Source organism: Chinchilla lanigera, unplaced genomic scaffold (assembly GCF_000276665.1).
Source record: "Chinchilla lanigera isolate Chin_1 unplaced genomic scaffold, ChiLan1.0 scaffold00026, whole genome shotgun sequence".
Taxonomy (NCBI): domain Eukaryota; kingdom Metazoa; phylum Chordata; class Mammalia; order Rodentia; family Chinchillidae; genus Chinchilla; species Chinchilla lanigera.
In genome coordinates this window covers 23,907,162-23,921,110 of record NW_004955427.1, presented here as the reverse complement: position 1 = coordinate 23,921,110, position 13,949 = coordinate 23,907,162, and the positions used below count along the sequence as shown (strand labels likewise).

Sequence of the window (13,949 nt, the reverse complement as noted above, 5' to 3'; positions counted from 1 at the left end):
CCTTGATGAAACAGATGTTTTGAGGTATGGATTTTTGTCAACATTAAGTCAAGTACCTGGATTAGAAAGTATTTGACACATTGTTGGAGCACAGGAGTTCCCAAGTGCTGCAACAAAATAGAGTGCATAGCCCAGACTTGCTAGAAATCAATTTCTTGGTGACCTAAATCTGATAGAGTCTCCTGCCCAGTGGACACCTCTGCAAGTGGTGACTCAGGAACCCAGGTTCCTTCCATCTTGCAGGCTTTGCTGTCTTCCACTCATGGCTTCAAGGTCATCATGCCTGGAGGACCGGGCATCCCAGGGCATAGTGGGCCTGGTCTGCCATTCTGCTAGACGGAACTGAATTCCAGTGAGAGACTAGACACTTGTTTAGCTCCATGCCCAGGAATAAGAGGAAGTGGGCCTGATGAACAGGTCTCTGCCATGAGTGTTTGTTGCGGGGCGTGGGTGTGTTCTCCAGTGCCCTAACACAGCCTCTGCTAGGTTGTTTTCTTTCTTTTCTAGTCTTTCAGTTGTTCCTTTAAATGACAGGATTATGCAGTATAACTGGTGGCATCCACCTTTTTCTTGCCTCATCTGTACATTCAATTTTAATGAGACTTTGGGATATAAGGTCCCAGTACAGCCACTAGACAACAAACAGCCAAGATTTAAAATTTATTAAGTGTCAGGCATTATGCCAAACACTTTATATGGATTGTCTCATCTGAGTGTCGTAACAGCCTCTTGAGGTCTTTAGAGTAGTCATAGCTAGACTCAAGGATGAAACTGAGGCATGGAGAGAATAAATAACTTGCCTATGAGTTAAACGAATCCAGGCAGACTACTTTAGAGCCTGCATTCTCATTAATACCATGCCATGGGCTGGGCATATAGCAGTGGTACAGTGCCTGCCCGGTCAAGTGCAAGGTCCTGAGTTCAATTCCCCACACACAAAAAATGCAATGCCGTGTTCCCCTCCACTTCCCACTGCACCCCAGACACTTCACCTGGAGTGAGGTAACAGTTCCCACCCCGCCCTCCTGGCCTTCCCATCCCCAAGTCTCCCTGGCTCAAGACACTGGGAGTTTTTCCTGTTTGTACAGAATCTGATGAGGGCTGAGCAGCTTTCCGAGGCAGCTCTCCTGCAAGTGGTGACTCAGACATCCAGCCTCCTTCATCTTGCAACATCACTTCCAACCCTAGGTCTCCTGTGGCCAAGGGGGAGGGAGCTGTTCCTAAGGCTCTGGGCCTGCCTCTCCCTGAAGCTCATCTTTGGCAGCCTCAGCACTTCCCAGGTCCGAGCAAGGCTGGGGATTGGGCAAGCTGATGATGTGCTGAGCACTGTATTCTGTTGAATCGTCCTGGTTGCTTTGTCCACTCTCGAGGAAGTCTTAGGTCTTCCCGGGGGTCAGTAAGACAAGAAAACGTTTGATTGCAGATGGGAGTCTTACGTTCTTTTAAGTCTCAAGAGCTACTAGGTGTCATCATTTGCTGGGTTTATCTTCTCCGGGAGGTAGTGGGTAGCTGGCATTCTTATTACTCGGTTCTGTCTCCTAAGGCCAAATGTCTGTCCTCCTGTTGGAGTTTGCTACTTAACCAGGAGCAGTGGTATCATAACCAAAGCTTCTTTCCCATTCATCTGGAACAGCGAGTCCATCCACTTCTTTCCCCTCTGCTCTGACTGGGCCAAGTCCACAGACAGACAGGGTGTGTCTCACTGCAGAGATGCTAGTTTGGGAGCTGGCGGCGGATGAAGGAGTGGCCGGAGGGCTCAGTGTCTAAATATTCATGGCTGTGCCACATTGCTTATTCAGAGCTTATTCTCTGTGTCCAAGCAGGTGCAGTTGCAGACCATGAGTATGGTACAAGGCATGCTGCAAAGCTGCTTGCAAGACAGGAAATCTCGAGAAGAATGGGAGTTTTGAGAGAAACATGAAGTCTGAGTTACAGAAATCTCTCTTCTCGAAGCTGGGCAGTACAATAGGAAGTTGCTGTGTAGCTCAGTGAGCAGGCTGAATGTTTTGTGCTCACATCCACCCCTATGGCATCCATGTAACATCAGCCCCCACAGAACAGCACAAGCCTGGCATGCGATTTCTTGAAAACGATTTCTTAAAAACACCTCGAGAGGTTTTTTTAAAAACCCAGGAGGTCTGGGAAAGCTGGGCTTGTACCTTGGTCCCCACCTCTCCCTCTTGTCTTGCAGCTGGCCAGTTTTACATGTTAGATCTTTGTGTGGCATCCTTGTCTGTTCTTTTCCTCCGGCTCATGTGAAGAGGAAAGCCAGAGTTCTCCCCAAGCTCCAGTGGAACCTTCAGTGAGATGCTGCTCTCCCGGGGTTGCTGGGGAAATGAGACAGTCAGGAAACAGTTTAACCACCTGTGCTGGACACCTGAGAGAAGGACAGCAAGTAGGCTTGGGGCTTTTTGAGGATTATTCCTCCTGCCTATGTCCCAGATGTTCCCAGGAAGGGATCAAAACCCTGGACTCATCCCTTCAGAATTGTCACATCTGCAGTAAGATGTACCAGGGCCACCATGGAAAAAAAAAAAGGCATAGAGTGGTTTAAGCATCAGATTAAAGCACTGTTTAAGTGCTGTTCTACTAGAAATAGTTCCTGTGGGAAGAATCACCTGATATGCATGGACACAGGATTTGTTACTTCCAATTCTGAATACTTTTTCTTTGATAGAGGTATCCGGCTGCTGTTTAAATATAGACCATGTATAAGTATTTGCAGATGAGGTAATAGTAGGTTTCCTCTTTCATTACTTTCATTTTTTTTCCTTGCCCTTTATGTGTTTCTCCCAGGAAGTCACAGAACTCCTTTGCGCTTGCAGGTATATTCCAACATCTTCTAGCGTCTTGGTGGCTGATGGGAGGTCTGCTGTTTGTCTGACGCTGTACTTCTCTCTCATGGCTTTAAATGTGTTCTGTAACAATATGCACTGCCCTGTGACCATGTTGCATTTCCTTTGATTTACAGAACTCAGAACCTTGCTTGTTTCACCTGAGAGCGCACCTTTATTCTGACCTTCTCTCTGCTGTTTCCTTTCTCCTTCTCTCCATTTCACCTGCACACTGCTAGATGTTTGTTGGCCCTTCTCGTCCTGAATTTTATGTTCCTTCATTTTTCTCCCATACTTTTTACTTCTTTCATTTTCTCTCTTAGCTACAGAATAGGAAATGTCTTCCAGTGTACCACTTTGTTCTTCAGGTTCAGTTTAATGCTTATACTAAAATTTCACTTTTGAATACCAATGGGAATATTTTTTATTTTAAAGAGAAAAGAAAACAAAAGAACAACAACAAAGATAAAAACAAAACAACATAGAAACCAATAAAAACAATACAGAATGTCAAAACAAGATGATAGGAAATTAACAATGGTTGTTATATTACATATAGTGCCAGTATTTTTTATTTTTGTAATTTTTATTTGGTTCTTTCTTAGAGTCTTCTGTATTTCATACCATTTTTTAGAGCCTTCAAATTTTTGTTTTGTTTTGTTTTTCTAATAATATCCTGTCTGGCATTGGATTTGTGGTCCTTCCTCTTTTCAAAAGTCTTGAATATCCCTGTTTTGGAGCGTTTTAGGACACTGTGTTTTCTCTATTCCTTGGCTTGTGGGGCCTTAGGCGTGTGTGTTGGATTTGCTGACATTCCTTTGTGGTGGTTCGTTTCTCATGGAGTTTATAACTTTTTGTTAGCTCATCTTCATCAGAGGCTGTTTTCCATGTGAGGGCCACATGCTCTGTGCATGTTGGCTTCCTGCAGAACAGTTTTCAGCTTGCTGCTGCCGGGAACCCTCAGCATTCTCTGTGGCACTGGTTTCTCTCTTAACGTCTCAGATGGGGGCTCCTTCCCCGTAAGTTTTGATTGCTGAGACCTGGCGTTACAATTTATTATGAATGATTCTTTTCCCTGGAATGGGTGGTGAGCTCCTGTGACTCTTTCCCAGGCCTGTGACTTAGAGATTTGCTGTCTCTGGTGGTTTAGTGTTCGGCAGCTGTTTGCAGCGCTTATCTGTTTGCAGACAGCCCGGTCCCAGGGCTTGGCCTCATACAGGCCTGAGACTTGCATAGGACCATGGCCTCTGCTCCGGATCTTCGGACCCCTCCTACCTTGCTCCTCAGTCCATTCATTCAAATATCCTCTTGAACATCCATTTGTTGGCTGGTTTCTGCTTCATTTTTGGTACTTGGGATTTCCTTTTTAAGCATTCAATTTTGGCTATTTAAATTTTTTAAAATTATATTTTATTTAGAACTTCTCTATGTTTAGAGTAAGGCTCCCTTCTTACTTCACAGTCTTGCTCTCATCATTACATTGTTTCCTCGATTTGCCTACATCTGGTGTCTTCAGATTGAATTTACTTTACACACACAAGAGCACACACTCTCTCATGCTCCTCCAGCTCTTTATACATATTTTCTTTTTTGTTTTCCTGGTTAATAATATTTAATTTAGTAGCTCCCTTCAAATGCTCTGAACTAGATCCTATAGCACAAAAACCCCAGGGGTGGGGCTGGGGATTTAGCTCAGTGGCACAGCGCCTGCCTGGCAAGCACAAGGTTGTGAGTTTGATTCCCGGTACTGGGGGAAAAAACCAAAACAAAGCAAAACAAAAACCCAGGGGCGTGATGATTTCCTGCAGGAGACACCCAAAACAGCCAGATCCCTAGGCCTCTCAGAGCGCGGTTCCAGGGATGAAGCCAGGTTACTGACCAGAGGTGACGTCCCATTCCAGTAACAGCCGAGATGTTCCCGGGGTCTGTGTGGCCAAGCTGATCCCAGTAAGAAGTGTCTGTGGTTTGGTTCTAGCAAATTCCCTGTAATCCCAGCTGCTCTTTGGTGAGCACATTTTCTAGTTCCTAATTAACAGTGATTTTCCGTAGTAAAAATGTATCTGCTTATTGCTCTTTGCAGGAGTGAAAAGGAAGATTTTAAAAAGTGCAGAGCTTTCGCTGCATTTCTCACAGCATTTCTGGCTTTCTCATTTGACTGCGATTGCTCGATTTCTTTCTCCTTTCCACAATCTGCCTGCCATTGTGACAGTGAACACACATCTGACGTCCTGAACCATGAGCCATAGCAGCACAGAGGGTGTGAGAGCTGGGAGGAAGAGAGTGGATGTGTTTACTTCCTTTTAGGTCTGTCCGTGTGGTGTGTCAGATAGCTACCGTGGCACCTCAGTGTCTTCTTCCAGAGGGAGTGTAATTTCCATTACCATTCTTTATGACAGAATGAGGAGATTGAAAAAAGTCCAGGTGGCCTGAGGCATGGGTTTAAAAAGGCCTGGCCTGTCCAAGCACAAGGTTTCACGCAGATGTGGGGAAGAAGGGAGGGTTGGTCTGTGCATAGCTGATTGCTGAAAGGGCTCCACACCGCGCTGTGACTTCTGTGAATGGAGTGGTGCCTGCAGCCCGACAGGAGAGACAGAGAGCCTGGCACTGCCTCGCGGCCTGCAAGGGCAGCTGCCCAGACCTGTCTGCTGAGGCCCATCTTGGCAGTAGTGAAGGCAGAGTCCTCCAAGCAGTTGCTAAGCCTGTTTCCCTTCCCATGCACAAGGCTTTGTTTCCATCTTTTGTTCTAAAAGAGACTTCCTTTCCATGGGCACAGCCCCTGCACATGTGGGCCAGGCTGCCTGCCCACCGCCTCTCAGCCTGTCCTCACTCTTTTCCCGCTGTATACAGCACCCTGGGCTTGCTTGGTCTCCTTCCTGCCACAGGACTCTTGCACACACTCTTTGGCTGCCCGACTCCTCTCCCCACTTTACCTCATGAATCCATTTGTAATTGTAGTAAGGCTGCCTTCCTATTTCACTAGTGTTACATCAGGCTGAAGCTCCTAGAACTCTGTCATGGCGAGTGAATTTCTCCCAGGGGTGGATGAAGGTTCCTTCCTCTGTTTTCTATAGCTGACCGAAGAGGAAATTGCCCAATATTGTAGGAGAAAAGCTTGAAACTAACGTACATACTATTGCCATGTAATACTTCCTTCTTTCTGAGTTTCCAGATACAATTTCCCATTTGAATATGCTTAGTTTCTAAATGACTTCTGTAGTGTTTAGAGGAACTGTTTGTCATCGAAGCATCTACACAGGAGTGAAGGAGGAGAAAGAATGTTTTGTTCGTGTGCCAGGACATCTCAGTGGTCACTGAGTGGGTTGACAGGAAGAGGTTACAGGATCCTTTATCACATGGATGTGAAAAGCTGTTTTCCTAGAGTAACTTGCCTTCCACTGCCCTCACTGGACATGTCCATCGTGCCCATCCCCTGGTCCCATGCCCCCTCAAGGCCCACCTCAAGGCTTCCTCCAGCCGCTGCAGCTTGCTGTAACCTCCTCTACCTGTGGACCTCTCATCCCAGCCATTGTGTGGGACATGCTGTCTTGCCTGCACTTGGTGCTGGGTGTTCAGAGAGGAGGCAGCATGTTTGTGATTGTTCTCTGTCATGCCTGTCCTAGGGTGTGTGGCAGGGCTTATTGCTGCCTCCCAAGGCAGTCAGTGAGTGCACAGCACACTTAGGTAAGGTTTAAAGATGACAATGGAAAAATGACTGTCCTCTTCTTTCTCTGTAGTTACAAGTTATTTCCAAACTGCGTCCCCTCCTTTGGGTTCCGCCACCTGCTGCCTCTCACGGACAGAGTTGACAGCTTCAACGAGGAGGTTCGGAAACAGAGGGTGTCCCGGAACCGCGATGCCCCCGAGGGGGGCTTTGACGCAGTGCTCCAGGCGGCCGTCTGCAAGGTAACTTCCGCTCTGGTCCTGTGCCCGAATGGGGAGATCGGGAGAGAGTGTGGGTGTTGCATATTGGCTTTTTCTGCAGGAGGTGGCGGATTCTGATCTGCTGCAGCTCGTGGCTCCTGTCCACTCTTACATCAGAGGATGAGCTCAGTGGCACCTTGGGGAAATCTACGGCAGCCGAGTGGGCTGGGCTGGATGGACGGAGCTGTGTGTTTCTCTGGTGTGGGTGTGGCTGTGTGCTGTGGGACACTGTCTTTGCCAGGAGACAGCTGTTCTGTGTTTAATCATTGTTTGGCTTTTTTTTTTTTTTTTCTTTCCAGGAGAAAAAAGTAAATGTCAGGTTACATAGATAGAAGCTTGCAGAGCTTTCTGCCCCAATTTTGGTAAATCTTAAAGATTTGTATTAGGGGAGTCCAGCCATAAAAGAGAACTGTGTGATGTATTTGGTTGCATTTCTTTTTTTTTTCTCCTTTCCTGTGATACAGGAGTCCAGCGGGAGGATGTAGATGTAGGTCAGAAATGAACCCATACTTGGAGAGGTTCCAATCTCAGAAATATATGAAGGGCATGTTGTAATAACTTATTCTTATAATAATTTTCTACTATCAAAACAACCCAATAACAACAACAAAAGATTTTTTAAACATCATTCTTGAGCTCGCCACCACAACTGACAGTTTTTATTTATCTTTCTAGTCTTTGTGCATACACTTGGCATTTTTCCATACTGCCTCTCATCCAGTGTGTGTAATTAGTGGGGGTCTTCAGAGGAGTTCACGGGTAGAGAGCCGGGAGGTCGGGGCAGAAGATGCGGGTGGAACCCAGCGTGGAGACTGCACATGGTAACTGCTGCTCATTTACTGTGTGATGAGCGTTCACTCACCCGCTTCCACGGTGTCTGAGCCCAGAGAGCTGGTGTGCACTGCGTCACACTCACTTCTCCTCTCTACTCAGTCCTCAAGAAGGATGAGAAGGGGTCCACACTTGCTCTGCCTGAAATAAGAAACCCAAAGTGGCAGACAGAACTGGCTGGGGGAAGGGAAAGATAAAGACAGCAGCAGACCTCGTAGGTCAGGCGCGAGGCCCCCGGGGTCTGCCCGCGCTGAGTCCCCTGGAGCCCCTGGAGCCCACGATCGCAGGGCCTTCCCATCCAGGATGGCTGCTGGCCAGAAACACTTGGTCTGATTCACAGTCCCTGACGTTTTTAGCTGTCTGAAAGCCAGATGGAACACAGCTAGAATGTGTTCATCTTTGAATGTTTCAAATGTATCAGAATAGTCTATGGATTTGATTTGGAAAGAAAAATTGTTATTTTCTGACCAGTATGCAGATACTGATTGTGGGAGGTGTAGTCTTATGGACATTCCACCAAAATCCTATCTTCTTGGCAGAGAACAAATAGTGCAGGGAAAACATACGATCCACCTTGAGAATCTCATAGATTTTTGTTTTGCGGGAAAGAAGTCATCTTTGAGACTCGGTGTGTGAGGGAGGACCCAATTACAGGCCTAAGCCATTTTCTCCTGAAATTCTGTATTTCAGATGATTCTAGCAGATTTCCTGAAGTCGCTGACCGAAGCTGGTGGATTCTTAGTGACTGGCATGCACTTTATTGAGCACGTTGCAGCCTTACACCTGTTAGAGTTGCCCTGGCCTTTGCCACAGGGAATACATAAAAGTTAATGATTGCTTAGAAGTATGCAGCCTGTTGGCTACCAGTGTCTCTCTCCACCCCTTTTCCTTTGTGCTATCAGTTTATATTTAGTTATACATCATACTATTTCTCTCTCACTTGAAATTACCCACTTATAATAAATGTTATCTTTCCTAATTCACTACAGCCTTACTCACTGTAGCCAAAAAAAATATGGAAGTAGATCATAGACTACCTTTTGGTGAGAGCTTATGCAACAGTCATATCATTAAAAATATTTACTGATTTGAGTAATACCTAGGACAAATTGGGAGGACAGTGGAAAGCAGGAAGTATTTCCTATTTGGAAATAAGAAAAAAAAATATGAACAAATTGGAAATAAACCAAAATGATGAAAGTAATTGTCTCAGGTGATGGAATTTTTTTTTCTTGGTGTTTTAAAATTTTATATTTACCCAAATTTCTACAGAAGATATGATTTTTTTAAAAATATGGAACATTTCGAGCATACAAAAAGTAAAGAGAGTCGTGAGATGAAAGCTAATGTATCCATTGTTTATCATTAATGATTACTACTCATGGCTGGTCTTGTTTGTCTGTGTTTACAACCGTCCTATCCCTTATTGTTTAAAGGAAATCTTGGATATTATTCTGTTAGTCCTAAGTATTCCTGACTGTTTTCTGCCTCCTCCTGTTTGCCCAGATTAAAAGCCCTTCCTCTTAATACTGCAAGGGAGAAGGCGTGGGATCTTGTACACTTGGCCTGGCGCCCTGTAAGGCCTGGCGTTGCCTGGACATCCTCTCCGGTGGTGTGTGCTCTGCTTTCTCGTGCCCTGGGCCCTTGGAGATGGAGCTGCTGACAGGCCCGTCGCACAGTGCCATAGGGAACTCTTTGTTCTGGTTTGCTTCTCGGGTTTTTCTCAGTTGCACTTCGTTATCAACTTGTATGATTAGGGTTATGGAACATTCACATGACTCACTTTAAATCCTAACTCTGCTACTCCTGTGAATTTCTTGGAAAACTCTTCTTTGCAAAAAGAAGAAAACTACCAGTCTCTATTTAGGATAAGGACCCTGCTTCTGTAAGTGGTAGTTTTGAGTTGCTTTGTTTCTCCCCAGCAGGTCACTGCTGTGAAGGGTAGCTTATCAGCATGCTGAGCTAAGGCATGCCTCTCACCCGTGCAGATGTTTTCGCCAATGCGGTTTTCTTAGCTCTATTGGAAGTGGAATGCCCCTACTCTTAATTTCTTATCTTTACCAAGGAATCTGTGACTGAGCCTGTTTATACTTTTTCTTGGTCAGAATAATGGATTCTCCCATTACCAGTTGTACTCCCCAGGACGGTCTAGAAGTTGACTGTCGTTTGTTCTGAAATTGTGCAGGTGGAAGTGCGACAAGAGGTTCAGACTGGAATTGTGGCTGCTTTCTTATTCTGCCCAGACAGGAAGTGCCCTTGGTCTCTGGAGGACACAGGGGGTGCAGTTGCCAAGGAGCTATGGGTTCCAAGTTGCCAATCACCACCTAGCTGTTCTCAGGCTCACATTTGAGTCTGGCTGGGTACATCCTGGCTGCACAGAATTCTATGGGCTACTTTCTCCTGTCAGCCAGAAAAACAAGATCTATGCAACCCAGTGGATTTCCTTGCTTGTTTTGGCTCCTTGTGCTTAGCATTTAGCTTCCGGTCATTTATGGGTTAGACAGACTCTTACTTTAAGCCCAATTCTCTAATTTTGCATAGCATTGAGTGTTAAATTTTTAAAGATTTCCATCCTCTCCGAAATAGATCAATGTGTGATGTTAATGTAAACAAAGTTGCTTTGTTTAAATAAAACTTTTTGGTGTGCACTGAGTCCCGCATTCCTTTGCTGGTGAGAACATCCTAATCTAAAACTGAGACCACAGCTCCAGTGGGGGTGGGGGTGCTGGAGGGACTGCTTCATACTGGCCAGACTTTCTGCACGAATAGATATTGCGGTTTTCTAAAAGCTACCATAGTCACTGCCCTTGCTCAATTGTCATCCACATGCCAGCTGGTTTGTATGCATTATCTTGGTTCTTGTAAGAGTCTTACAATGTGTTGGTGCTGGTTTACGGGTGAGAAAACCGATTATCAGAGGAATTAATTTAACCTGTCCTTAGTGAGGACTAGGACCAGCATTTGGACCAAGTCTAATTGGTTCTAAAGCCTATTTTCTTTCTATTACCCAGTGTCTGGGCCCTTTGGGAAGCAGCTGCAGTGCAGTGTAGAGCCAAGGGCACTGGATTTAGGGTTGTACTGTTCTGCTTCAAGATCCCAGTCTTCTGCTGCTTATCTCCAGCTGGAGGCAAGTTGCGATCTCCAGCCTCAGCGCCCTTGTATGGGAAGCGCAGGGTTGGACAGAGGAGCCCCGGGTGCTTCCACCTGTGCTGTTCAATGCTGCTCTTCACAAAGGACTCTGTCACAGCCCTGTGCCCCTGATTTTGCTTTTTACCTCCTAATTTGATCCTCAGACTCCACAGGGGCTGCTATAAATGCCTCCAAAGGGTGGGAAAATCTCTAGTCCCGCGTTCAGGCCTCACCATGAGCGCTTTCTTCTCTGCACCCTTCCCTGTCCTGGTCCCCAGAGTTGATTTTGTGTCTTTTAACTTGCTGCCAGATTTCTTTTACACCTGAGACTAGTATTGTTTTCCTAGGCAGAAGTTGAGAAATGGAGGCTGTGGTCCAGGCCTTGGCGTCATCTGCAGGGGACTCCCGCACGTGCTGTGTCCTGGCGCTCTGCACTGTTATCTGTCTCAGGGTCTGGGAGCTGCTTCTTCCAGCAGCTCACACCTCAGCATTCTGGGACTCGATCGCTGGTCCAGCCTGCTTGGTCCTCCTCAGCCTTAGCACCTCTGCCCAGGGCTGTCCTTGTCCTTGCGGTTTAGTGAATGCTTTCTGAAGCACTCCACCGGTTTGGTCTCTTGAGGTGGCACTCAAGCCTGTGGCCCGTGGTTGGCTGTGCTCTGAGTGTCACAGCCCTGCTGACAGCTGCTTGTTCTCCTGTGGGGCGGGACCCCGCACAGCACATCTCAGCACTGTCCGCAGGGCCCTTGGGAGAGGCTGCAGCTCTTACCCTGTGGTGTAGATCAGCCCCCTGGCAGCCTTCCACCTTGCCCTTGTGGTGTCTGTGAGAGTTGGCAGCTCCCTTCACTGAGGACTGTGGGGAGAATCATCCCAGGGAGAAGCTAGGAGGCCCGTTCTTCCATGGCTGAGCCTACATTTCCATCCCCGGTGAGAACGTTGGTTTTTCATTTCAGGTCCGGGGCTGCTTCTTGCTTGGAACGTGCATTTGGCAAATAGACAGGACTTTAGTCTTGGGCTCTCAGGCACTGCTCTCTCCCCAGCCTCCACCCGTGGCCTCTGTGTTACAGCCACAGTGACCTTGAGTCAGCTACTCTGCCTCCTGTGGGCCCTTTGCGCATGTTATTTCCTCGGCTTGGGATATGCCTCCCTTGTAGTCCTATTTTTCTTTCTTTCTTTTCTTATTAATAGACTTTATTTTTTAGAGAAACATACAACCTCTGGCGCACCCTCCACCCCCGCCCCCCACTGCTGTCCAATCAGCATCCCACATCAGTGTGGCGTGTTTGTCCCGGTCACTGAACCGGTGTTGACACATCATCAACCAAAGTCCGCAGCACCCATTAGGGTTCAGTCCTGTGGATTTTAACAAATTATAACCACATGTGCCCGTCACTGTAGTGTCATACAGATCGTTTCCTTGCCCAAAGAGGTCCCCCATGCCCTGCCCCTACCTGCTTTTCACTTCTCACTTGTGCCTACTCATGTTGCAGGCCTCGTTCAGTGTTTGCCAGGGAAGCTCCCTGACTGGTCATGCTGACAGTCAGGGTCCCTTAGCAGAGGCCTGTGGTTACTTCTGTCCCCATTATCATTTTATTTGTTTGTTTTTTTTTGTTTTGTTTTTTTTTTTTTGGTTTTTCTCCGGTGCCAGGAACCGAACTCACGACCTTGCGCTTGCCAGGCAGGCGCTTTGCCGCTGAGCTAAATCCCCAGCCCCTATCATTTTATTTGTATTTGAACAATTACTTGAGTGATGGGTGCCTCCCCTTGGATTCAGTGATGTACCAGACAGCAGGGACTCGTCACCAGCACCAGCTCGCTGCCTGGCACGTAACAGGTTCCTGTTAAGCACCTGGAGAACAAACAAGTGGTTTGTGCTCAGAGTTGGATCTGAGCAGTGCTCCTGGGTCAGGAACACCCAGGTACACACACATACACACACACGCACACACACTTCCACCCTCCCGTCATATGCTACTGGCTCTGCATGGCATTCACAGTGCTTTCCACACGTCCTTTGAAGCAGGACCAGGAGCACTGTCCAGCTCAGTGGCAGGTCTGGTGGAGAAAATTAAAGAAAATGAGGATAAGCCCCTACCTGAGGAGTTAGTTTGGAGCTGCAGATCTATGGGAAGATAAGCAAAACAACCTATGTTTACTCAAAACAGTGATCCATACGAAATTACTGGTACTTAGTCATCAAGGATATCTGATATCTGCCCATTGATATTTTCTTCTGAAAAAAGAGAAGTCATTGCCTCATCCTTTACATTCTGAGACGTCCTGGGTCCAGGTTGGGGCCCACACGGAGCCCACAGTAGAGTACCATACTCTATTGGATATGCACTCGAGGGAGATGTTTGTATCCTGAGTCACAGGCCGAGATTTCTTTTCCCAAGAAAGAAATACTATACTTTGGTCTCATTAAGTGTGACCACAGAACAGACTTTTTAAAAAAGATACTCCCTTGCAAAGTATAGTAGAGGCAGAAAAGCAAACTGTTAATGTGAACAAGTTTATTGTTGTAAAGTGATGGAAACAGGCTTGAATGTCTGCGGGATTTGGGAAGCCAGTCAGAGGCTAACCTTGGCTTTCCCTGTGTGCCACGTTGGAATCAAGACTCCTCGGTCCCCAGGCTCCATCCTGCTGTGGGGTCTGCCTGCCAGCTGTCCAAGTCAGCCCCCTTTCTTTCCTCTCTCCTCCCTGAAACCTGTTCATTTATTCTTGTGTTCCCTCGTCCGCCCCCCTTGGCTGAAAGGGTAAAGTGCAGAGTATTTCCTTGTTAATATTTGGAAGTCCATTGGCTACGTACTGCGTGCAGGACCCTGTGTGAGCACTGTGACAGGTGAACAGCTGAAATAGCCCCAGCTCTGCTGTGAACCTCACCTTGGTTGAAAGAATGATGTGTGCTACCTGGGTTGGACCCTGTGAAAGGGCTGGCTCCTTGGGCCCCGTGACTGAATGAGAGCCTTCCCTCTTCACTGGTCTCTGCTTTAATGATACGATCCAGCACTGTTGGCTGAGGGACCCGAGCACCCTATAAGCTTGTGTCACCCACTCCTATGAAGGTGTTGTACTGTCTGTCCCCCTTATATGAGGAAACAAGCCTAGGAAGGTCCGATAGCTAGACATGGCAGAGACGAGGCAGAAGCAGTACCGGGGGCCTGTAGAGTGTGGCTCTTTTCTGAAGGGACACAGCAGCGGCACAGTGGCAGAGTGAGCTTCCAAAGAGCAAAGTCC

At 47.0% G+C, this 13,949-nt stretch overlaps 1 protein-coding gene across 1 annotated transcript in view; it reads left to right on the top strand.

Annotated features, from left to right (window-relative positions):
• Nucleotides 1–13,949, top strand: part of Itgb5 (integrin, beta 5) — a gene marked incomplete in the record, with an annotated part of 100,737 nt that overhangs the window by 31,101 nt on the left and 55,687 nt on the right. Inside the window, 1 exon segment of the mRNA XM_013515122.1 lies at nt 6,569–6,737. Within this exon segment, the coding sequence (XP_013370576.1) occupies nt 6,569–6,737 (169 nt within the window).